General features: G+C 40.2%; 1 protein-coding gene across 1 annotated transcript in view; it reads left to right on the top strand.

Annotated features, from left to right (window-relative positions):
- Nucleotides 1-23,877, top strand: part of RBCK1 (RANBP2-type and C3HC4-type zinc finger containing 1) — a 193,928-nt gene that overhangs the window by 4,778 nt on the left and 165,273 nt on the right. The window contains exon 3 of the mRNA XM_078651729.1: nt 19,180-19,324. Within this exon, the coding sequence (XP_078507855.1) occupies nt 19,180-19,324 (145 nt within the window). The remainder of the gene's footprint in view (nt 1-19,179; nt 19,325-23,877) is intronic.

The following is a 23,877-nucleotide window of genomic DNA, read 5'->3' as shown; positions in this document are numbered from 1 at the left end:
GATCAATATATTACATATATTAGTGTACACTCTTGTATCAATAGCGTCATATATGCTACGTTTTCCAAACCCCAAATATCTGTATTATTATCAGTAAACAATAAATACCTCAGTTTTTAAGTAAATTCTCAGTCCAATGTGATTCCTAGTATACTCCGTTCCTAGTCAGCGATGCGACACTCTCTAAGTAATCCAAAGTTATCGCTATCCTCATAACAGTGGGCTGTAAACAGAAAATGTAGTACATTAACAAGCGCCCTTTTAGCAAACAAACATCTTGCGCCCAACGTCCGTATTGTTCTTTAACTCACCGCATATCCGCTCCACACTCCTCTGTCGACGGTCGCGTTTGACTTGCGCGCCATCTTAGAGAGACAGTAAATAGTCTAATCCGCGGGCGCCATCTTGGAGTGGTGTGTCTATGAGTATGCGCACAATCTTCCACAGTATTCCCAGTCCTGACTATAATATATACACAATCTATCCACATTCAGTACCTTAATGTTAGATCTAGTAATATCCGCCGCGTAATTAATAATAAGTCAACCTGAAGCTATCGCGTTATGCACGCGTGCCATCTTTGTATAGTAGTCTCGAACCGCTTACGCAGGCGCCATCTCGAAGTAATTATTTACTAATATGTCATCATAATGCTTAAGAGTATTAACAATTCTAGGATTGGGTAGCTGCTAGTTCACTTTTACAGTTAGTCCCATAGACTCAAAGCTAATTATAAACCATTGTTACAACGTTACGTAAAAGAGAAAGAGAATTGGTACAAATATTTCCAGCGCAACATCGTGCGCTATTTACATTCATTATTGTTGACAACCCATCGCTATGGCTATCTCCAGTCATATGTATGATATTAATAATAACAGCTCAACTGCACTAACCTATTACGTTACTACAGTAAGTAAAATTCGAAATTTCATAGATGAACAAGGTCAGATCAAACGACCCACATCTGGCAGCGTGTATCAGTTAAAAGGGTCCCAAAGGTATTGGCATTCTGCTCTAGATTAGCAGAATTTCCTTACACCCAGGAGTCAGGAAGAGTATGAAAGGAAGACAGGGTAGGAATTGCAGTAACATACATAATACAATCTGTTCTTATGTACATCCTTTAAACTCTACAGAGTACAAGGTACAGTCAATTCATATGTACATCTTTAAAGCTCTATCAGAGTAAAGCCATACATTCTGTTCAGACTCAGTGATTCACCGTTGTCCTAGATAATATTCAAATTCATGGTCGATGTTCAAACCACGTTCAACTGCTTTAAGCTTCATTAGCCACATAACTTCTCTACGTCTCAGCTGTAGCTGCCTATTCCCACCTCTAGCATCAGATTTAATGTAATCAATTCCATGATATTTAAAAACATGTTTCTCTTTTTCATGAAAATTCCTAACACTGTGAGATGCTATTGGATAGCGGGTGTCCCCTGTTTTAAGTGCTCGGAAATGCTCAGCCATCCTATCTTTCAATCTCCTGATGGTGCTACCAACATAAATCTGATTACAAGAACAAACTATAACATAAACAACATAAGTAGTATCACAGTTAATAAACATGTTAATCTGATGTTCCCCTGTATCGTTATAGTTAAAAGTTCTGATTTTGTTTACCGCCCACCTACAGGAACTACATCTTCCACATTTGTGGAAGCCTGTAGATCTCTCCGTGAGCCAGTCAGGAGCTGTATTCTTCAGAGGGTAGCTAGGACTGACAAAATTAGAAAGAGTGCGACCCCTTCTAAAAGTTAGTCCTGGTTTGTCTCCAATATGAGGTGTTAGGTCTCTATCCATCTGTAAAAGATGCCAGTGTTTATTTAGGATTTTATACAGTTGGGCACTATCAGTACCATAATTTGTAATTAGGCGAATCTTTTCATCTTTATGTGTACTAGACTTATCTTTGAGGGTTGTAGACCTCTTCAGTTTCTTAGCTCTAGTCACAGCCTCCTCAACCACTTTACTCTGATAGCCACGTTTCAAGAATCTTTTAGTAAGGTCATTAAGATTAAGCTCAAAGTCGTCATCCATCGAGCAGTTTCGTCTTGCCCTTACCATCTCTCCATAAGGTATAGCATTTACTTGGCTGACTGGGTGACAACTTCGGGCATGTAGAACTGCGTTGCAGCTAGTAGGTTTGCGAAACATGCGACTACAAATTTTCCCATCTTTAATGAATAGTTCAAGGTCTAGGAAATTAATGCTACTTTTGTCATAGTGAGTGGTAAATGACAGGTTCAGTGAGTTATCATTTAGATAGTCAAAAAAACCCTTAAGGTCATCAATTGAACCTGTCCAAATTAGGAGGCAGTCGTCAATGTACCGCCCCCAGTAGTAAATGTATTGTATCCATCTCTTACCGGATGGGCCCCAGATTCGCTCCGCCTCAAAGAACCCCATAAAGAGGTTCGCAAAGGACGGAGCAAATCTAGAACCCATCGCGGTACCAAGGCGCTGTCTGTACCAGTTTCCGTCAAAAAGAAACACATTATTTTGAAGCACTAATCTTGTCATCTCCAAAATCATCTGATTGTGATCGTAGTATTCAGCACTTCTTTTACTCAAAAAGAAGTCAATTGCATGAATTCCTAATTCATGATCGATGTTGGTATACAGAGATACCACATCGAGAGTAACCAATGTCATCCTGTCATCCCATACCAGATCGTTCATCAAATTGAGTACATGCTTGGAATCCTCAATAAATGAGGGTAAATTTTTGACATATAATTGTAAGAAAGTATCTATATATTGGGAGAGACGCTCCGTCGGTCCCCCAATGCCAGAAATTATTGGCCTGCCAGGCGGTTTGACCATAGATTTGTGAATCTTTGGCAGCGTGTACATGCATGGTGCCCTTGGTGTAATAACTTGCAAATACAGAAATTCATCACGATCAATAAGGGTTTCATCATACCATATTTTCAAACGGTCATTAATAACCTTAGACAGGCTCGTAAGAGGGTTACTATACAGTTTCTCATAGTACACAGGATCATTCAGTTGGGAGTGAACCTCTTCTTTATAATCTAAGGTGTTCAAGACTACTATGTTCCCACCTTTATCCGCTCTACGTATGGTGATGTCAGAATTATTCTTAAGTTCATTCAATGCCACCCTTTCCCCAGGTGACAAATTATCTATGTACTTCTTAGTCTTAGCTGAAAATTTAGCATCAGTAATTCTATCTATGTCTTGGTTCACTGCTTTAGAGAAGGCTTCAATCGTACCCCCAGATGCTACCTGAGGTGTCCATTTGGATCTTTCCTTCAACCCACTATCTTCACTCAAGAACCTGTCTATCCCTAGATCATCCAATAACTTAAGTAACGTCACTGGATCTTCCTCTCTCTCTGTAAGAGACAACAAAAGTTGCGTTTCCTTAAGTTCTTGAATTGTGATGTCACTTACAGGTTTTATTTTTTCATATCTAGGTTTATCTGGTACATTAGCAAAGTGTTTCTTCAATTTCAGCCTTCTAACAAATTTGAACACATCAATTTTAATTGAGTACCAATCTGACATAGTGTTAGGGCAAAAGCCCATTCCTTTTGAAAGTAAACTGATCATATTCTCAGATAACTCAGTTGATGACAGATTAACAATTTCAATATTATTTACATCATTAGCATCATTTTCCATTACGGTTTCCATGATCTCGTTCGCATGCCTACCCTTCCTCCCTGTCCTCCTGCCGCCTCTGCCCCCTCTCCTGGTTTTTTTACAGTAGCCCCTCGATTCCTCTCTGAGTCCCTGTTTCCACGGCGCAATCTGTGCACCTCTACTAAAAAATTATTCTCAAGAGATTGAATAGGAGTGGTCTCAGAGTTATCTTCAGATTCACTGCTAGAAATATTGCTTGAACTAGGGTCACTCTCGCTAGGTGATGGGGTGCCACCCTTCTGTTTCTCAGTATTAGATTTAGTAATTAGATAATCGAATCTCCTTGCAAAAGTGTATACACGACCAGACCGATAGTCCTTTTCGTCGCGTTTTATCTTTCTTGCTTTCCTTTGTTTAATTTCATTCTGTAAATCATTTAATTTCTCATCCAAAACGGTATAGTTTTTAATTGTTGCTTCAGGGAGATTCATTTCTTTAATTTCATCCTCCACCTTTTGTATCTCTATAAGGAGTTTCGCTATTTTTCTCTCAGCGTTTTCAATGAGAATATTAATTAAATTTCTAGAGCTGGTATTAAGCTCCTTCTCCCATGTAATATAAAGATCAGGTTCCAGATCTTCGTAGGTAGGTATAATCTGGGACCTGAGGCCTCGTGGGATTCGATTAAGCTTTAAATATTGTTTTAAAGTGGCGGCATCCCACCATTTATTTAATTCGGTACGTTTAAGGGATTCGAGTTTCACAAACTTAGCTCTCAGGCCTTCTTTTTTCGTCTCTTTAGGTGGTCCCATGGCAGCTCCTATTGTACCTCCTGCCACTAGTTTATCAAATAATTGTTCAGCTTCTTTATCTCTGTTCATCTTCGCTTATGCGGCTGCTCCTAAACCTTAAATTACTCGAAAAATGATGGTAACAGTTATTATGAAGCGCACAGCATGTATAAGCAAGTAAATACAGTTATAAGTCCAATTGGTGCTCAAAGCGGAGCGAGTAGGTTACCACTACTCGATAATTGTCATAAATGACTGAACGTAAGCAAATATCCACCAAGCACTCGTCCTCAAATATAGTCTCTAGGGTCTCGATGTTCAAATTCTTTTATTCCAAATAGGTCATCATCAGATTTCTTCATCCAATATACGACAAATACCAGCCAACACGTGTTTCGTCTGATCAGTATATGATATACAGACTTCTTCAGGGCTGTAATTGATGCAGTAACCACAAATTACAAAACATACTAAATACTGGACTCAGTATTTACAATACAAATCACCATAAAATTCACCGAATCCGTGCAAAGAGAAAAAGTAAATCTAAGAAGTACCCGTCACCAAGAGTAAAGCTTGAAAACCCAAAGTGTATCTATCATACTCTAGTACCCAGGAATGAGTACATTTGCTTAAAATCATATATTTATTAATCACCTACAATACCAGTTAGGACCCAGTCACCAACCACACCAGCAGGTTGGTCATCGTGTTAATGATAATAATAAGACATCAGTAACTCACCATTATACTTAATGCTAATGGTTGTGATTCGTAATCCTCGTGGCAAAAAACAAATTCTTCAATCCAAACCAATCGTAATAATAGTCTGTAAACAAAACTAGTATCTCTTAATATACACTCTATTCATATTGTCACGCACATATGTCAAACTGAGGCTAAGTACTCTTCACTATCTTCCTGCTCAATCGCTGTGTCCTCCAAGTTGGCCAGCATATAGCATACGTACTGGCTAGAGATATGTATCATTCTCTCACAAACTTCTCTGTACTCAAAATTTATACCGACTGAAATTATATACTAAGCATTTACATCAATCACCATTAGGTACCTTGATATGTAAGTTGAATCGCCTTCCAATAATCTGATTCGTCTCAGAGTTATATAATCAGCAAGGTCTAAATCCGACCCTCGTAAATATTCCACACTTTCTCGTTGTCCACGTATCTGTAGACCGAGATCAATATATTACATATATTAGTGTACACTCTTGTATCAATAGCGTCATATATGCTACGTTTTCCAAACCCCAAATATCTGTATTATTATCAGTAAACAATAAATACCTCAGTTTTTAAGTAAATTCTCAGTCCAATGTGATTCCTAGTATACTCCGTTCCTAGTCAGCGATGCGACACTCTCTAAGTAATCCAAAGTTATCGCTATCCTCATAACAGTGGGCTGTAAACAGAAAATGTAGTACATTAACAAGCGCCCTTTTAGCAAACAAACATCTTGCGCCCAACGTCCGTATTGTTCTTTAACTCACCGCATATCCGCTCCACACTCCTCTGTCGACGGTCGCGTTTGACTTGCGCGCCATCTTAGAGAGACAGTAAATAGTCTAATCCGCGGGCGCCATCTTGGAGTGGTGTGTCTATGAGTATGCGCACAATCTTCCACAGTATTCCCAGTCCTGACTATAATATATACACAATCTATCCACATTCAGTACCTTAATGTTAGATCTAGTAATATCCGCCGCGTAATTAATAATAAGTCAACCTGAAGCTATCGCGTTATGCACGTGTGCCATCTTTGTATAGTAGTCTCGAACCGCTTACGCAGGCGCCATCTCGAAGTAATTATTTACTAATATGTCATCATAATGCTTAAGAGTATTAACAATTCTAGGATTGGGTAGCTGCTAGTTCACTTTTACAGTTAGTCCCATAGACTCAAAGCTAATTATAAACCATTGTTACAACGTTACGTAAAAGAGAAAGAGAATTGGTACAAATATTTCCAGCGCAACATCGTGCGCTATTTACATTCATTATTGTTGACAACCCATCGCTATGGCTATCTCCAGTCATATGTATGATATTAATAATAACAGCTCAACTGCACTAACCTATTACGTTACTACAGTAAGTAAAATTCGAAATTTCATAGATGAACAAGGGTACAGACAGCGCCTTGGTACCGCGATGGGTTCTAGATTTGCTCCGTCCTTTGCGAACCTCTTTATGGGGTTCTTTGAGGCGGAGCGAATCTGGGGCCCATCCGGTAAGAGATGGATACAATACATTTACTACTGGGGGCGGTACATTGACGACTGCCTCCTAATTTGGACAGGTTCAATTGATGACCTTAAGGGTTTTTTTGACTATCTAAATGATAACTCACTGAACCTGTCATTTACCACTCACTATGACAAAAGTAGCATTAATTTCCTAGACCTTGAACTATTCATTAAAGATGGGAAAATTTGTAGTCGCATGTTTCGCAAACCTACTAGCTGCAACGCAGTTCTACATGCCCGAAGTTGTCACCCAGTCAGCCAAGTAAATGCTATACCTTATGGAGAGATGGTAAGGGCAAGACGAAACTGCTCGATGGATGACGACTTTGAGCTTAATCTTAATGACCTTACTAAAAGATTCTTGAAACGTGGCTATCAGAGTAAAGTGGTTGAGGAGGCTGTGACTAGAGCTAAGAAACTGAAGAGGTCTACAACCCTCAAAGATAAGTCTAGTACACATAAAGATGAAAAGATTCGCCTAATTACAAATTATGGTACTGATAGTGCCCAACTGTATAAAATCCTAAATAAACACTGGCATCTTTTACAGATGGATAGAGACCTAACACCTCATATTGGAGACAAACCAGGACTAACTTTTAGAAGGGGTCGCACTCTTTCTAATTTTGTCAGTCCTAGCTACCCTCTGAAGAATACAGCTCCTGACTGGCTCACGGAGAGATCTACAGGCTTCCACAAATGTGGAAGATGTAGTTCCTGTAGGTGGGCGGTAAACAAAATCAGAACTTTTAACTATAACGATACAGGGGAACATCAGATTAACATGTTTATTAACTGTGATACTACTTATGTTGTTTATGTTATAGTTTGTTCTTGTAATCAGATTTATGTTGGTAGCACCATCAGGAGATTGAAAGATAGGATGGCTGAGCATTTCCGAGCACTTAAAACAGGGGACACCCGCTATCCAATAGCATCTCACAGTGTTAGGAATTTTCATGAAAAAGAGAAACATGTTTTTAAATATCATGGAATTGATTACATTAAATCTGATGCTAGAGGTGGGAATAGGCAGCTACAGCTGAGACGTAGAGAAGTTATGTGGCTATTGAAGCTTAAAGCAGTTGAACGTGGTTTGAACATCGACCATGAATTTGAATATTATCTAGGACAACGGTGAATCACTGAGTCTGAACAGAATGTATGGCTTTACTCTGATAGAGCTTTAAAGATGTACATATGAATTGACTGTACCTTGTACTCTGTAGAGTTTAAAGGATGTACATAAGAACAGATTGTATTATGTATGTTACTGTAATTCCTACCCTGTCTTCCTTTCATACTCTTCCTGACTCCTGGGTGTAAGGAAATTCTGCTAATCTAGAGCAGAATGCCAATACCTTTGGGACCCTTTTAACTGATACACGCTGCCAGATGTGGGTCGTTTGATCTGACCTTGTTCATCTATGAAATTTCGAATTTTACTTACTGTAGTAACGTAATAGGTTAGTGCAGTTGAGCTGTTATTATTAATATCATACATATGACTGGAGATAGCCATAGCGATGGGTTGTCAACAATAATGAATGTAAATAGCGCACGATGTTGCGCTGGAAATATTTGTACCAATTCTCTTTCTCTTTTACGTAACGTTGTAACAATGGTTTATAATTAGCTTTGAGTCTATGGGACTAACTGTAAAAGTGAACTAGCAGCTACCCAATCCTAGAATTGTTAATACTCTTAAGCATTATGATGACATATTAGTAAATAATTACTTCGAGATGGCGCCTGCGTAAGCGGTTCGAGACTACTATACAAAGATGGCACGCGTGCATAACGCGATAGCTTCAGGTTGACCTATTATTAATTACGCGGCGGATATTACTAGATCTAACATTAAGGTACTGAATGTGGATAGATTGTGTATATATTATAGTCAGGACTGGGAATACTGTGGAAGATTGTGCGCATACTCATAGACACACCACTCCAAGATGGCGCCCGCGGATTAGACTATTTACTGTCTCTCTAAGATGGCGCGCAAGTCAAACGCGACCGTCGACAGAGGAGTGTGGAGCGGATATGCGGTGAGTTAAAGAACAATACGGACGTTGGGCGCAAGATGTTTGTTTGCTAAAAGGGCGCTTGTTAATGTACTACATTTTCTGTTTACAGCCCACTGTTATGAGGATAGCGATAACTTTGGATTACTTAGAGAGTGTCGCATCGCTGACTAGGAACGGAGTATACTAGGAATCACATTGGACTGAGAATTTACTTAAAAACTGAGGTATTTATTGTTTACTGATAATAATACAGATATTTGGGGTTTGGAAAACGTAGCATATATGACGCTATTGATACAAGAGTGTACACTAATATATGTAATATATTGATCTCGGTCTACAGATACGTGGACAACGAGAAAGTGTGGAATATTTACGAGGGTCGGATTTAGACCTTGCTGATTATATAACTCTGAGACGAATCAGATTATTGGAAGGCGATTCAACTTACATATCAAGGTACCTAATGGTGATTGATGTAAATGCTTAGTATATAATTTCAGTCGGTATAAATTTTGAGTACAGAGAAGTTTGTGAGAGAATGATACATATCTCTAGCCAGTACGTATGCTATATGCTGGCCAACTTGGAGGACACAGCGATTGAGCAGGAAGATAGTGAAGAGTACTTAGCCTCAGTTTGACATATGTGCGTGACAATATGAATAGAGTGTATATTAAGAGATACTAGTTTTGTTTACAGACTATTATTACGATTGGTTTGGATTGAAGAATTTGTTTTTTGCCACGAGGATTACGAATCACAACCATTAGCATTAAGTATAATGGTGAGTTACTGATGTCTTATTATTATCATTAACACGATGACCAACCTGCTGGTGTGGTTGGTGACTGGGTCCTAACTGGTATTGTAGGTGATTAATAAATATATGATTTTAAGCAAATGTACTCATTCCTGGGTACTAGAGTATGATAGATACACTTTGGGTTTTCAAGCTTTACTCTTGGTGACGGGTACTTCTTAGATTTACTTTTTCTCTTTGCACGGATTCGGTGAATTTTATGGTGATTTGTATTGTAAATACTGAGTCCAGTATTTAGTATGTTTTGTAATTTGTGGTTACTGCATCAATTACAGCCCTGAAGAAGTCTGTATATCATATACTGATCAGACGAAACATGTGTTGGCTGGTATTTGTCGTATATTGGATGAAGAAATCTGATGATGACCTATTTGGAATAAAAGAATTTGAACATCGAGACCCTAGAGACTATATTTGAGGACGAGTGCTTGGTGGATATTTGCTTACGTTCAGTCATTTATGACAATTATCGAGTAGTGGTAACCTACTCGCTCCGCTTTGAGCACCAATTGGACTTATAACTGTATTTACTTGCTTATACATGCTGTGCGCTTCATAATAACTGTTACCATCATTTTTCGAGTAATTTAAGGTTTAGGAGCAGCCGCATAAGCGAAGATGAACAGAGATAAAGAAGCTGAACAATTATTTGATAAACTAGTGGCAGGAGGTACAATAGGAGCTGCCATGGGACCACCTAAAGAGACGAAAAAAGAAGGCCTGAGAGCTAAGTTTGTGAAACTCGAATCCCTTAAACGTACCGAATTAAATAAATGGTGGGATGCCGCCACTTTAAAACAATATTTAAAGCTTAATCGAATCCCACGAGGCCTCAGGTCCCAGATTATACCTACCTACGAAGATCTGGAACCTGATCTTTATATTACATGGGAGAAGGAGCTTAATACCAGCTCTAGAAATTTAATTAATATTCTCATTGAAAACGCTGAGAGAAAAATAGCGAAACTCCTTATAGAGATACAAAAGGTGGAGGATGAAATTAAAGAAATGAATCTCCCTGAAGCAACAATTAAAAACTATACCGTTTTGGATGAGAAATTAAATGATTTACAGAATGAAATTAAACAAAGGAAAGCAAGAAAGATAAAACGCGACGAAAAGGACTATCGGTCTGGTCGTGTATACACTTTTGCAAGGAGATTCGATTATCTAATTACTAAATCTAATACTGAGAAACAGAAGGGTGGCACCCCATCACCTAGCGAGAGTGACCCTAGTTCAAGCAATATTTCTAGCAGTGAATCTGAAGATAACTCTGAGACCACTCCTATTCAATCTCTTGAGAATAATTTTTTAGTAGAGGTGCACAGATTGCGCCGTGGAAACAGGGACTCAGAGAGGAATCGAGGGGCTACTGTAAAAAAACCAGGAGAGGGGGCAGAGGCGGCAGGAGGACAGGGAGGAAGGGTAGGCATGCGAACGAGATCATGGAAACCGTAATGGAAAATGATGCTAATGATGTAAATAATATTGAAATTGTTAATCTGTCATCAACTGAGTTATCTGAGAATATGATCAGTTTACTTTCAAAAGGAATGGGCTTTTGCCCTAACACTATGTCAGATTGGTACTCAATTAAAATTGATGTGTTCAAATTTGTTAGAAGGCTGAAATTGAAGAAACACTTTGCTAATGTACCAGATAAACCTAGATATGAAAAAATAAAACCTGTAAGTGACATCACAATTCAAGAACTTAAGGAAACGCAACTTTTGTTGTCTCTTACAGAGAGAGAGGAAGATCCAGTGACGTTACTTAAGTTATTGGATGATCTAGGGATAGACAGGTTCTTGAGTGAAGATAGTGGGTTGAAGGAAAGATCCAAATGGACACCTCAGGTAGCATCTGGGGGTACGATTGAAGCCTTCTCTAAAGCAGTGAACCAAGACATAGATAGAATTACTGATGCTAAATTTTCAGCTAAGACTAAGAAGTACATAGATAATTTGTCACCTGGGGAAAGGGTGGCATTGAATGAACTTAAGAATAATTCTGACATCACCATACGTAGAGCGGATAAAGGTGGGAACATAGTAGTCTTGAACACCTTAGATTATAAAGAAGAGGTTCACTCCCAACTGAATGATCCTGTGTACTATGAGAAACTGTATAGTAACCCTCTTACGAGCCTGTCTAAGGTTATTAATGACCGTTTGAAAATATGGTATGATGAAACCCTTATTGATCGTGATGAATTTCTGTATTTGCAAGTTATTACACCAAGGGCACCATGCATGTACACGCTGCCAAAGATTCACAAATCTATGGTCAAACCGCCTGGCAGGCCAATAATTTCTGGCATTGGGGGACCGACGGAGCGTCTCTCCCAATATATAGATACTTTCTTACAATTATATGTCAAAAATTTACCCTCATTTATTGAGGATTCCAAGCATGTACTCAATTTGATGAACGATCTGGTATGGGATGACAGGATGACATTGGTTACTCTCGATGTGGTATCTCTGTATACCAACATCGATCATGAATTAGGAATTCATGCAATTGACTTCTTTTTGAGTAAAAGAAGTGCTGAATACTACGATCACAATCAGATGATTTTGGAGATGACAAGATTAGTGCTTCAAAATAATGTGTTTCTTTTTGGCGGAAACTGGTACAGACAGCGCCTTGGTACCGCGATGGGTTCTAGATTTGCTCCGTCCTTTGCGAACCTCTTTATGGGGTTCTTTGAGGCGGAGCGAATCTGGGGCCCATCCGGTAAGAGATGGATACAATACATTTACTACTGGGGGCGGTACATTGACGACTGCCTCCTAATTTGGACAGGTTCAATTGATGACCTTAAGGGTTTTTTTGACTATCTAAATGATAACTCACTGAACCTGTCATTTACCACTCACTATGACAAAAGTAGCATTAATTTCCTAGACCTTGAACTATTCATTAAAGATGGGAAAATTTGTAGTCGCATGTTTCGCAAACCTACTAGCTGCAACGCAGTTCTACATGCCCGAAGTTGTCACCCAGTCAGCCAAGTAAATGCTATACCTTATGGAGAGATGGTAAGGGCAAGACGAAACTGCTCGATGGATGACGACTTTGAGCTTAATCTTAATGACCTTACTAAAAGATTCTTGAAACGTGGCTATCAGAGTAAAGTGGTTGAGGAGGCTGTGACTAGAGCTAAGAAACTGAAGAGGTCTACAACCCTCAAAGATAAGTCTAGTACACATAAAGATGAAAAGATTCGCCTAATTACAAATGATGGTACTGATAGTGCCCAACTGTATAAAATCCTAAATAAACACTGGCATCTTTTACAGATGGATAGAGACCTAACACCTCATATTGGAGACAAACCAGGACTAACTTTTAGAAGGGGTCGCACTCTTTCTAATTTTGTCAGTCCTAGCTACCCTCTGAAGAATACAGCTCCTGACTGGCTCACGGAGAGATCTACAGGCTTCCACAAATGTGGAAGATGTAGTTCCTGTAGGTGGGCGGTAAACAAAATCAGAACTTTTAACTATAACGATACAGGGGAACATCAGATTAACATGTTTATTAACTGTGATACTACTTATGTTGTTTATGTTATAGTTTGTTCTTGTAATCAGATTTATGTTGGTAGCACCATCAGGAGATTGAAAGATAGGATGGCTGAGCATTTCCGAGCACTTAAAACAGGGGACACCCGCTATCCAATAGCATCTCACAGTGTTAGGAATTTTCATGAAAAAGAGAAACATGTTTTTAAATATCATGGAATTGATTACATTAAATCTGATGCTAGAGGTGGGAATAGGCAGCTACAGCTGAGACGTAGAGAAGTTATGTGGCTATTGAAGCTTAAAGCAGTTGAACGTGGTTTGAACATCGACCATGAATTTGAATATTATCTAGGACAACGGTGAATCACTGAGTCTGAACAGAATGTATGGCTTTACTCTGATAGAGCTTTAAAGATGTACATATGAATTGACTGTACCTTGTACTCTGTAGAGTTTAAAGGATGTACATAAGAACAGATTGTATTATGTATGTTACTGTAATTCCTACCCTGTCTTCCTTTCATACTCTTCCTGACTCCTGGGTGTAAGGAAATTCTGCTAATCTAGAGCAGAATGCCAATACCTTTGGGACCCTTTTAACTGATACACGCTGCCAGATGTGGGTCGTTTGATCTGACCTTGTTCATCTATGAAATTTCGAATTTTACTTACTGTAGTAACGTAATAGGTTAGTGCAGTTGAGCTGTTATTATTAATATCATACATATGACTGGAGATAGCCATAGCGATGGGTTGTCAACAATAATGAATGTAAATAGCGCACGATGTTGCGCTGGAAATATTTGTACCAATTCTCTTTCTCTTTTACGTAACGTTGTAACAATGGTTTATAATTAGCTTTGAGTCTATGGGACTAACTGTAAAAGTGAACTAGCAGCTACCCAATCCTAGAATTGTTAATACTCTTAAGCATTATGATGACATATTAGTAAATAATTACTTCGAGATGGCGCCTGCGTAAGCGGTTCGAGACTACTATACAAAGATGGCACGCGTGCATAACGCGATAGCTTCAGGTTGACTTATTATTAATTACGCGGCGGATATTACTAGATCTAACATTAAGGTACTGAATGTGGATAGATTGTGTATATATTATAGTCAGGACTGGGAATACTGTGGAAGATTGTGCGCATACTCATAGACACACCACTCCAAGATGGCGCCCGCGGATTAGACTATTTACTGTCTCTCTAAGATGGCGCGCAAGTCAAACGCGACCGTCGACAGAGGAGTGTGGAGCGGATATGCGGTGAGTTAAAGAACAATACGGACGTTGGGCGCAAGATGTTTGTTTGCTAAAAGGGCGCTTGTTAATGTACTACATTTTCTGTTTACAGCCCACTGTTATGAGGATAGCGATAACTTTGGATTACTTAGAGAGTGTCGCATCGCTGACTAGGAACGGAGTATACTAGGAATCACATTGGACTGAGAATTTACTTAAAAACTGAGGTATTTATTGTTTACTGATAATAATACAGATATTTGGGGTTTGGAAAACGTAGCATATATGACGCTATTGATACAAGAGTGTACACTAATATATGTAATATATTGATCTCGGTCTACAGATACGTGGACAACGAGAAAGTGTGGAATATTTACGAGGGTCGGATTTAGACCTTGCTGATTATATAACTCTGAGACGAATCAGATTATTGGAAGGCGATTCAACTTACATATCAAGGTACCTAATGGTGATTGATGTAAATGCTTAGTATATAATTTCAGTCGGTATAAATTTTGAGTACAGAGAAGTTTGTGAGAGAATGATACATATCTCTAGCCAGTACGTATGCTATATGCTGGCCAACTTGGAGGACACAGCGATTGAGCAGGAAGATAGTGAAGAGTACTTAGCCTCAGTTTGACATATGTGCGTGACAATATGAATAGAGTGTATATTAAGAGATACTAGTTTTGTTTACAGACTATTATTACGATTGGTTTGGATTGAAGAATTTGTTTTTTGCCACGAGGATTACGAATCACAACCATTAGCATTAAGTATAATGGTGAGTTACTGATGTCTTATTATTATCATTAACACGATGACCAACCTGCTGGTGTGGTTGGTGACTGGGTCCTAACTGGTATTGTAGGTGATTAATAAATATATGATTTTAAGCAAATGTACTCATTCCTGGGTACTAGAGTATGATAGATACACTTTGGGTTTTCAAGCTTTACTCTTGGTGACGGGTACTTCTTAGATTTACTTTTTCTCTTTGCACGGATTCGGTGAATTTTATGGTGATTTGTATTGTAAATACTGAGTCCAGTATTTAGTATGTTTTGTAATTTGTGGTTACTGCATCAATTACAGCCCTGAAGAAGTCTGTATATCATATACTGATCAGACGAAACACGTGTTGGCTGGTATTTGTCGTATATTGGATGAAGAAATCTGATGATGACCTATTTGGAATAAAAGAATTTGAACATCGAGACCCTAGAGACTATATTTGAGGACGAGTGCTTGGTGGATATTTGCTTACGTTCAGTCATTTATGACAATTATCGAGTAGTGGTAACCTACTCGCTCCGCTTTGAGCACCAATTGGACTTATAACTGTATTTACTTGCTTATACATGCTGTGCGCTTCATAATAACTGTTACCATCATTTTTCGAGTAAGAAGCCATGCATGTCAGAATCATCAGTGGCTTCCTTGCCGTTTAGAAGGCGCATGTTGAGAGGAACACACAGCTTATAAAAAATGCGGATGGTTGTGAGAGCAGAGGAACAAGCAGACTGACAAGCTGTTGATATGGAAGCGTGAACAGCCCATAGTGAATCAGCCCTGAATGTGAAAAGCGAGCACAAGCAAAAATAAGATGCACGTAAGTCGACATCTTTAAAGAAATCAAGGTTATGCTTCCGATGTGGATTTTCATTTACCCATGAAGGTGAATCTCCAGCCATTTGCAGATCTGCAGAGGTTGTGGGAAAGAGAACCATTTCATAACAGTGCAAAGCAAAGAAAAAATCAAGTGCTTCACGATGGAAAGACAAGATGGATGCGAGAACGTTCCAGACTCACTTTTGCCATGCCCACAATACCAAAAAGCAACATCAGCTACGACAAGTGGAAACCAGGGTAGATCAACTGTACTCATGCCCATCGTTCAAAGGTCTTTGACTACACAATCGAGTACTGATGAAGGAGATGGGTGTGTGCTGATGGTATCTACCAAAAGTGCCGGGTGTGCTTGTAGGGTTAGCTGTTTATAAAGAAGAACACAGTTCAAAGGAAATTCAGCAAACAAAAAAACAAACTTCATTTTGGACATTGCCCCAAAATTACATTGAAAGTGAATGATCACCCAATAACTTTCAGCATAGACAGTGGTGCATCAATTGCTATCATGGCAGTGGAAAAGTTTATTAGCCTGTCTCGCGTGCTTCTCCTCACTCCATCAGCAATGAAGGTATATACCTGGGCCGCATTTGAACTACTGCAAAGCCAGGAGTCGTTCTCAGTAACAATGCAACACAACAAGACAATGGTGCATGCCACCATTCGTGTTCTATAAAGGACTTTATCAGTTTTGCCACTACTGCTGACAAGTGATTGATATCCCTCAACTACAACCTCTGTGCTCAGTCGTAGATCATAAGCCAATTCCCATAGTTGTTCCATGGCCTGGGAAAACTCAAGAAAATGAAAGTACGGCTTCATATCAAAGAGGACATTTGCACTCTTGTTCAGCGACATTGTAGAGTTGAAAAAAGAAAGAGGGTCGGAGGGTTGGGTGATAATTTGCGCTAGGTAGTGACAAGGAAGTCCCTATGTTAACAGTCAACAAAGCTCCAAGGATAAGGAGATGGCCATCCACCATCTACCAGAAAAAGTCTATATCCTGAGCTAAAACGTGAACAATAAGTACAGTCATATACAAAATGTCAGAAATTCTTTGTTTATTCTTTTATTCACAACGTGTAATCTTCCAAGACACAGTCTAGCCGCCAACACATGTTTCGTCTATTGTGGTTCTTGCCACAGACTTCTTCAGGGCTATAGATAAAGTCACAGTTATATTAACCTCTCAAGGAATCTGACCAAGCAACGAAGTTGTATCTCATCTGAAAACCGAATCATATTCAAGTCAGATTCCAATATTCAAAACCTGTATTTGTTCACTCTTCTCCAATATCATGGAATTTACGAAAAGTAACCTTTGGCTGAGTACGGACCAACCACGTATGCACGAGAAACTGGTGTGTCTTGTTCAGCGACATTGTAGAGTTGCTTTTCATTTGCAAGAAGCTGTAGAGAATGAACTGGAAGCACTTTTAAAGCATGACATCATTGAACTTTCTACAGGTCCACCCCATGGGTTTCACCCATAGTTGTAGTGCCAAAAAAGGACAGTAGCGGGTCATTGCGCATCTGCGTTGATATGCGCCAAGCAAACAAAGCCATTGAGAGGGGAAAGGCACCCATGTCTTCACATAGCAGATTTGATTATGCAATTAAATGGAGCCTAGGTATTTTCCCATCTTGACCTGAATAAAGGATACCTTCAACTCGAACTGGAGAAGAGCTGCAGGTACATTACTACTTTTTCAACTCACGGTTTATTCAGATATAAGGGACTGAGATTTGGAGCTCTCAACCAAGTGTGCCAGTTACTTCCTGATGCAGATGTCACTCTGAATGCTGTAAAGTGCGAGTTTCACAAAACCAAACTCAACTTTTTTCGGCACATAATCTCAGATGAGGGAATGATTCCAGACCTGGACAAGGTGAAAGCACTGCCATCCACTTGCACCCCCTTTCAGGACGTTACCATGCTGTGATCCTTTCTAGGCATGGCTATAGTTATTGCTCAAGATACATTCACAACATTGCTACAGTGAGTGCCACTTGACAAAGTAGAATGTGCTGTTCCAAAGGTCTCTGGAATGTCAGGAGCGTTTCAGAGACATTAAGCATGCAATTGAGAACGCAGCTGAAACGGCCCACTTCGACCCCAAATGACATATCAAAATAACTGTTGATGCGAGCCAGACAGGGCTAGGGGCAATCCATACTGAACACAATGGCCTTTCGAATGCTCAGAGACACATTGTGGTCTATGCCAGTTGGATTCTTTCTGAAACAGAACAGTCCTATTCTCAGCCAGAGAAGGAGAGTCTGGCTGTGGTGCAGGCCTGCAAACATTTTTATGTATTCCTCTACGGAAAACGATTTACTGTTGTCACTGACCACCAGGCCTTGCTCACAATTTTCTGAAACCCGAAGGCTAAGATGCCCCTCGCATTGAGATCTGCGGTTTAAGACTTCAAGAATATGACTATGAGATTATGCCTGAGCCAGGTTGTGCAGTCTTGTCTTGGAAGTGCATTTGGCCATGGTGTGGTTACCCATATACTTTAGTAAAAAAAATACAGGGCTTTCCTTTCTAATTCCCTGAATGTGGAACTGTGTAGTTTTGTGTGATATGTATGGTGCACATTTGTGTTCAGAACCAGCAGTTTAAGCGATACTGGGTAGCCGACCCAGCACAGGTGCTCGCAGCCAAGTGGTCAGCCCAAGGTTGGGTGACCTGAGCTGAAAGTTATCTTTAAGATTTCAGGACCGTGGGATTGACACTGGACCAGGACAGGACATGGGGGTATATGAGGTAAAGGTCTCTGCTCCTATAGATTTACTTGTGTGTCTGGGAATTCTCCATGTTTTGGGAGAGTGACACATGGCGTGATCGTGCAGAAGAGCTAATGCAGGCAGATTACCAAGCAGCGCAAAGTGTGGTAGCGGTCGGTGTGGCACCCCACCAAGAGTTAATGGGGTTAACCTGCAACATAATAAGAATAGTCAAGGAGTGTGATAGAGGCAGAATAATGCTTAGTATATGTAGATAGTAAGACGTAGTAGGTGGGCAGGTGGAGTATGGCTTAGACAAGGTAGGTACAACAGAACAAAAATATTTATTACAGATCAGGTGTGGCAGGCACCACAAGCTCCAGTACAGACGTGTGGTGACAGAGCAAGGCTTAGCGCAAACTTGTGGTACAAGGCTTGGCACAACCTGATATGTCTCCCAACATGTCCCTTCTCAGCAATACCTATTTGTCTCCACAGCGGAAGAGCTCGCCCTGAAGCTGGCAAAGGCAATCGAGTTAGGTGATAAAAAGACCTCCATAGAGTGTGCCGAACACCTGGCAGAGGTGTATGCACAAGTGACAGTGCAGTTAAAGCATGAGGCCTACCCCAAGCAGGACATCAGGTGAGTTATATATCTGAGCAAGAGAAGTGTCTGTGGGTCAGCCGGATGTTTGACCGCAGCCTCACTGTGTGTGCTAAGTGTCTGACAACAGCACTGATTGTGCATGAATGATCCTGTCTGGAAACCACCCTTTGTGAGCCAAGTATGAGACTTCCCCCTCGTGGTATGTGTGCACCAAAAGTTGAGTACCCCTAGTGTCTGTATAATAGATGTCTGAGACTAAGCCTGATGTCTACAACCACATTGTGCACGGGGGCTTGGCAATGCACTCCTTCTGAATCAGTTTGAGGTCTAATCACTGTGGAGAGAGAATGAGAGGAAGTGAGAGCATGGTGTCTTGACACTGCACACTTTGTGAGTTTTGCTTCGTGTCTTAGGACCACATTTTAAGTCAGCCTGGTGTATTAGATCTGAGCACCACAGATTGTGAGCGCTTTTCATGCAAGTTCACCAATTTGAGGTGCCTAACTATTTAAAAGTCTGTGGCCCCAGGACAAACTTCGTGTGAGTTAAGTGTCTAAAGATGATGCTATGGTTGTTCGGGTTAAACTATGTAGTTTAATGTACTACGATTTGAATAAGCGTACTCCAGAGGCTTATACTGTTTGCGTAAGTCAGCTACCTAAATTTTGTAGTGTGTGTGTGTAAGTTCACGAGCAAGGGATAAAAGCATGTTGCTTGCGTATTCTGTGTGCTGTTGCCTGCTGCGCATGGCACTGCCTGTTCTAGTTTGCTGCTTGAGGTTGTCACTCCATGTCTTTGAGTAAGAGTTTGCTGCTTGAGAATGATCTTGTTTCTAAGGTGGTGCTTTCTAGTGAAGGGTCGCAGTGACTGATATTAATACCTAAGGGTGAAAATGTATGTATTTTATAGGTAGAATTGTAATAAAAAGATACACATCTTCCTGCCCACATTAATTTATCCTATAATATTCAACAAAATCTTTAAACTTTTTACGCCCCTGGCCATGCAGCACCTTTAACAAAGGGAATTTAACATTTCAAATGTTGATGGACTGCCATGTCCACCTTCTTTCCAGGCAAAGTTTAATCTATTACAGACCCCATTGAGGAGGAAAGCTTTCCAAACCTTTCTGTAATACGGATTTTTAGAGCATGTCTTAAAGGGAGCCTTGTCTTAAGCCTGACTATTTTGTTGTTCCTAACTCCTCAGCCGACAAACCCGTGCTGTGGGGCGTCCCTCAGTTCTCCTGACTCTCATTATTCAAAGTTTACCTTGTGCTGCACGAACTTTGGCTGCATGGTATAGATTTTCCTTTCTACATGTCTGCAGATAATACCCACCTCGAAGCCCAACTCAACGGTGAGGAGGAGTTGGGTATCTAACGACTCATCACTATATTGGAGCTCATGGATTAGTCAATGAGCTCATACTATCTAAAGGCTAATGTATAGAAGTCTGAGATCCTTCTTACCAAAAACATCTCTTAACATCTATGGGCTTTTGCCTTATGACAGTTAAATTGGTGAGAGATATAGGAGCGGTAACTGATGCTGGCCTTTCTCGATCTTGGCAAGTGGTTGGTGTTATGAAAGCTTTTTGTTTCTTTCTACAGGTACTGCATGGGCTTTTACTCTTTCTAAATCTTTCCATCCACATAATGGTGGTCAACGCATTTCTTATTATAAGGCTTGATTTTTGCAATATTGTGTACCAGTGCTTGCCTGCAAAAACACTATTAGACTACAGCATATCCAGAACAATGTAATTTTACCCTGTTATTTCTGCCCTGAGGAAATTAGATCCTGTTGCAGCTAAGCGCAAGTATTTTATTTGATATTGGGTATTGGAAAGGATCTCGTTCGAAGGAGCGTGTTATGGCATTTTTTTATTTATTTTTTATTTATTTATAGAGTTTTGTATAGCGCGGACAAGACCCGTGGGTATCAGAGCGCTTCACATGTAGGATAAATTACAGACATTATGGAGACAATTGTAACAACAGATATATATGACGTATAAGGCGATAAGCTGTAAGGGAGATTATAAGTAAGAGTTCTTCAGCCTATCCAATTAGTATTAGGAGGTGCGTGAGGTAGGGTTATATAGCATAACAGTGCAAATAACATGTGTAAATAGCATTAAGGAGTAAAAAGTGTTGCCATGTATCCGGGATCCTAGGCAATAAAACAAAGTGAGGTAGAGGGTATATAGTATTGTCTGTGAGTTACAGATATCAGATCACATAGATTTGAGGTAGTAGTAAAGTGTGTGGCCAAGGTTTAAACATGAGATCAGTCGGTTGACAGATAATTGATCTTCAGGATGTTCTAGTCGAGGCCGACTCTCTTTGGCGTAGATGTTCTCATTAGTAATCAGTACGCTTCTCTATGAAAGGTGTTTGCTCATCATGTGGTTCTTCAGTTCACGTTTGAATGTTATCGCATTTTTAATCTTCCTGATGTTCGGAGGTATTGAATTCCAGACTCTGGGGGCGGCTCCAGAGAACGCTCGGTCGTAGGTCTTTTTCTTACGGAAAAAGGCAGGCCTCAGTAGCAGTTCTTTAGCGCTTCTAGTTGGTCTGTTGCCTCCTGATAGCTTAATTTTCTTGGCAAGGTATCTCGGCGTGTTGTAGTGAACTGCTCTGTGGATAATACAAGCCATCTTCATTTGAATTCTGGCCTCATAGGGTAGCCAGTTTAGTGTTTTCAGGTGAGGAGATATGTGATCGAATTTCCTCGATCCCGTGATCAGTCTTGATCTTGATCCTCGAAATAACTAGGGATTGTACAGCCAGTTTTAGGTCTGCCTTTGAGATGTACGGTTTCAGTTTTCTTAAATAGTTCAGATGGAAACGGGCACTCTTGGCCATTGAGTTTATGTGGTCTTTCATGTCAAGGTTCTCATCTAAGGTAATTCCAAGTGATTTTGCTGAATTGACTAGGGTCGGGGTGCAATTCAGCGCGGTCACCAGTTTCGTCAATTCCTTTACCTCGGGACGGTTCTTCGTCGGAATTAACAGGAATTCTGTTTTATGGGCATTTAGTTTCAAATGGTTCGAGGTTAACCACTGTAGAGCTCTCTTTAGTGTCTTGTTCATTAGGTCAATGTCTGCAAGGGAGGCGATCTTTATGTATATTTGCGTGTCATCTGCATACATGTGATAGGGTATCTGTGATTCCCGAAGGATCTCCGTGAGGGGTTCAACATATAAGTTGAATAGATCTGGGGATAACGTTGAACCTTGTGGGACCCCGACGGCAGTAGGACAAGGGGAAGAGGTTGCTTGATTGACCAGGAAACGTTGAGTCCTATTCTGCAAGAAAGATTTAAACCATTTCAGCACATTTCCCAACAAACCCATCCTTTCTTGAAGCCTGGTCATCAGCATTTCATGATTTACCGTGTCAAATGCAGATGACAGGTCTAGGAGAATCAGTAGGCATGCTTGATTTCTGTCTAGGGCTTGTAGGGCGTCGTCCACGATATGCAGGATCGCAGTTTCAGTACTATGCCCAGCTCTGAATCCCGATTGGCAATCATCTAGTAATGAGAACGTAGCGATGTGTTGACTCAGTTGGCCTTGTACGCATTTCTCAATAAGTTTGGCCAGTAAAGGTATGTTGGTCACTGGTCGATAGTTGTTCGGGTCTGTTGCATCCGCTGTCGGTTTTTTGATGATGGGCACAACCTGGCCTGTTTTTAGGCAGTCAGGCAGGGTCCCTTGTGCAAGTGAGGCATTTATTATCTCGGTCCAGATCGGAACTAGGGTGTGGCTAATTTCTCTTACGCACTTTGCCGGTAGAGGGTCTTGATAGTGGTTATTCGGTCTGATTTCCAATAGCGTTTTGGCGATCTTTTCTTGGTCATAAAATTCAAATGTGTCCCAATTTGCCTTATTTTTTGTTTGGGGGCTCTCTATTGACTCATTGGCCTCTTTTGTAGGTGAGGTAAGGGTCGAGATGTTAATCGCGGCCGTTGAGAGCTCCACTTCAAGCTATTTTGTTTTCTCCGTGAAAAATGTAGAGAATTCCTCACAACTTAAGGGAGTTTTTGGATTCTCGTGAACTGTTTTAGCTAGTTTATTCGACTGTTGTTTCAAAATCTCAAAGAGTTTCCGAGGTCTGTTTGAGGCATTGTCAAGTTCAGCTTTTATAAAATCTTTTTGGGATTTAATTATCTTTTTGTTATATTGGCTTCTGGTATTCCTGAGGGCTATCAGCTCGGGAGAGGAGGGATGTTGCCTCCATTTCCTTTCGACCATTCTCAATTTGCGCCTGTCCTCATTCAGTGACTCACTGAACCAAGGATTTTTAGGTTTCTCTGATACTCTTTTCAGTGTCTGTGGCATGGTGTCATTGACGATATTTCCTATTGAGGTTAAGTAGTGCTCCGTTAACTCGCTGACATTCAGACTGTTGTTTGGTGGCTTCAAGACTTTCTCACATCTTTCAATCAATAGTTCAATATTAGCCTCTTTTGTGTCTCGGACCAGTTTTTTGACCTTGCGGGGTTGTATGGTCCTGCCCTTTTTCATTGTGGGTATCGCAAAAGTTATGGCGTGATGGTCGGACCAATCACACGGGTCAATA

The sequence above is a fragment of the Lissotriton helveticus genome, chromosome 7 (genome assembly GCF_964261635.1).
Source record: "Lissotriton helveticus chromosome 7, aLisHel1.1, whole genome shotgun sequence".
Classification (NCBI taxonomy): Eukaryota; Metazoa; Chordata; class Amphibia; order Caudata; family Salamandridae; genus Lissotriton; species Lissotriton helveticus.
This window is presented reverse-complemented; position numbering and strand designations above follow the sequence as displayed.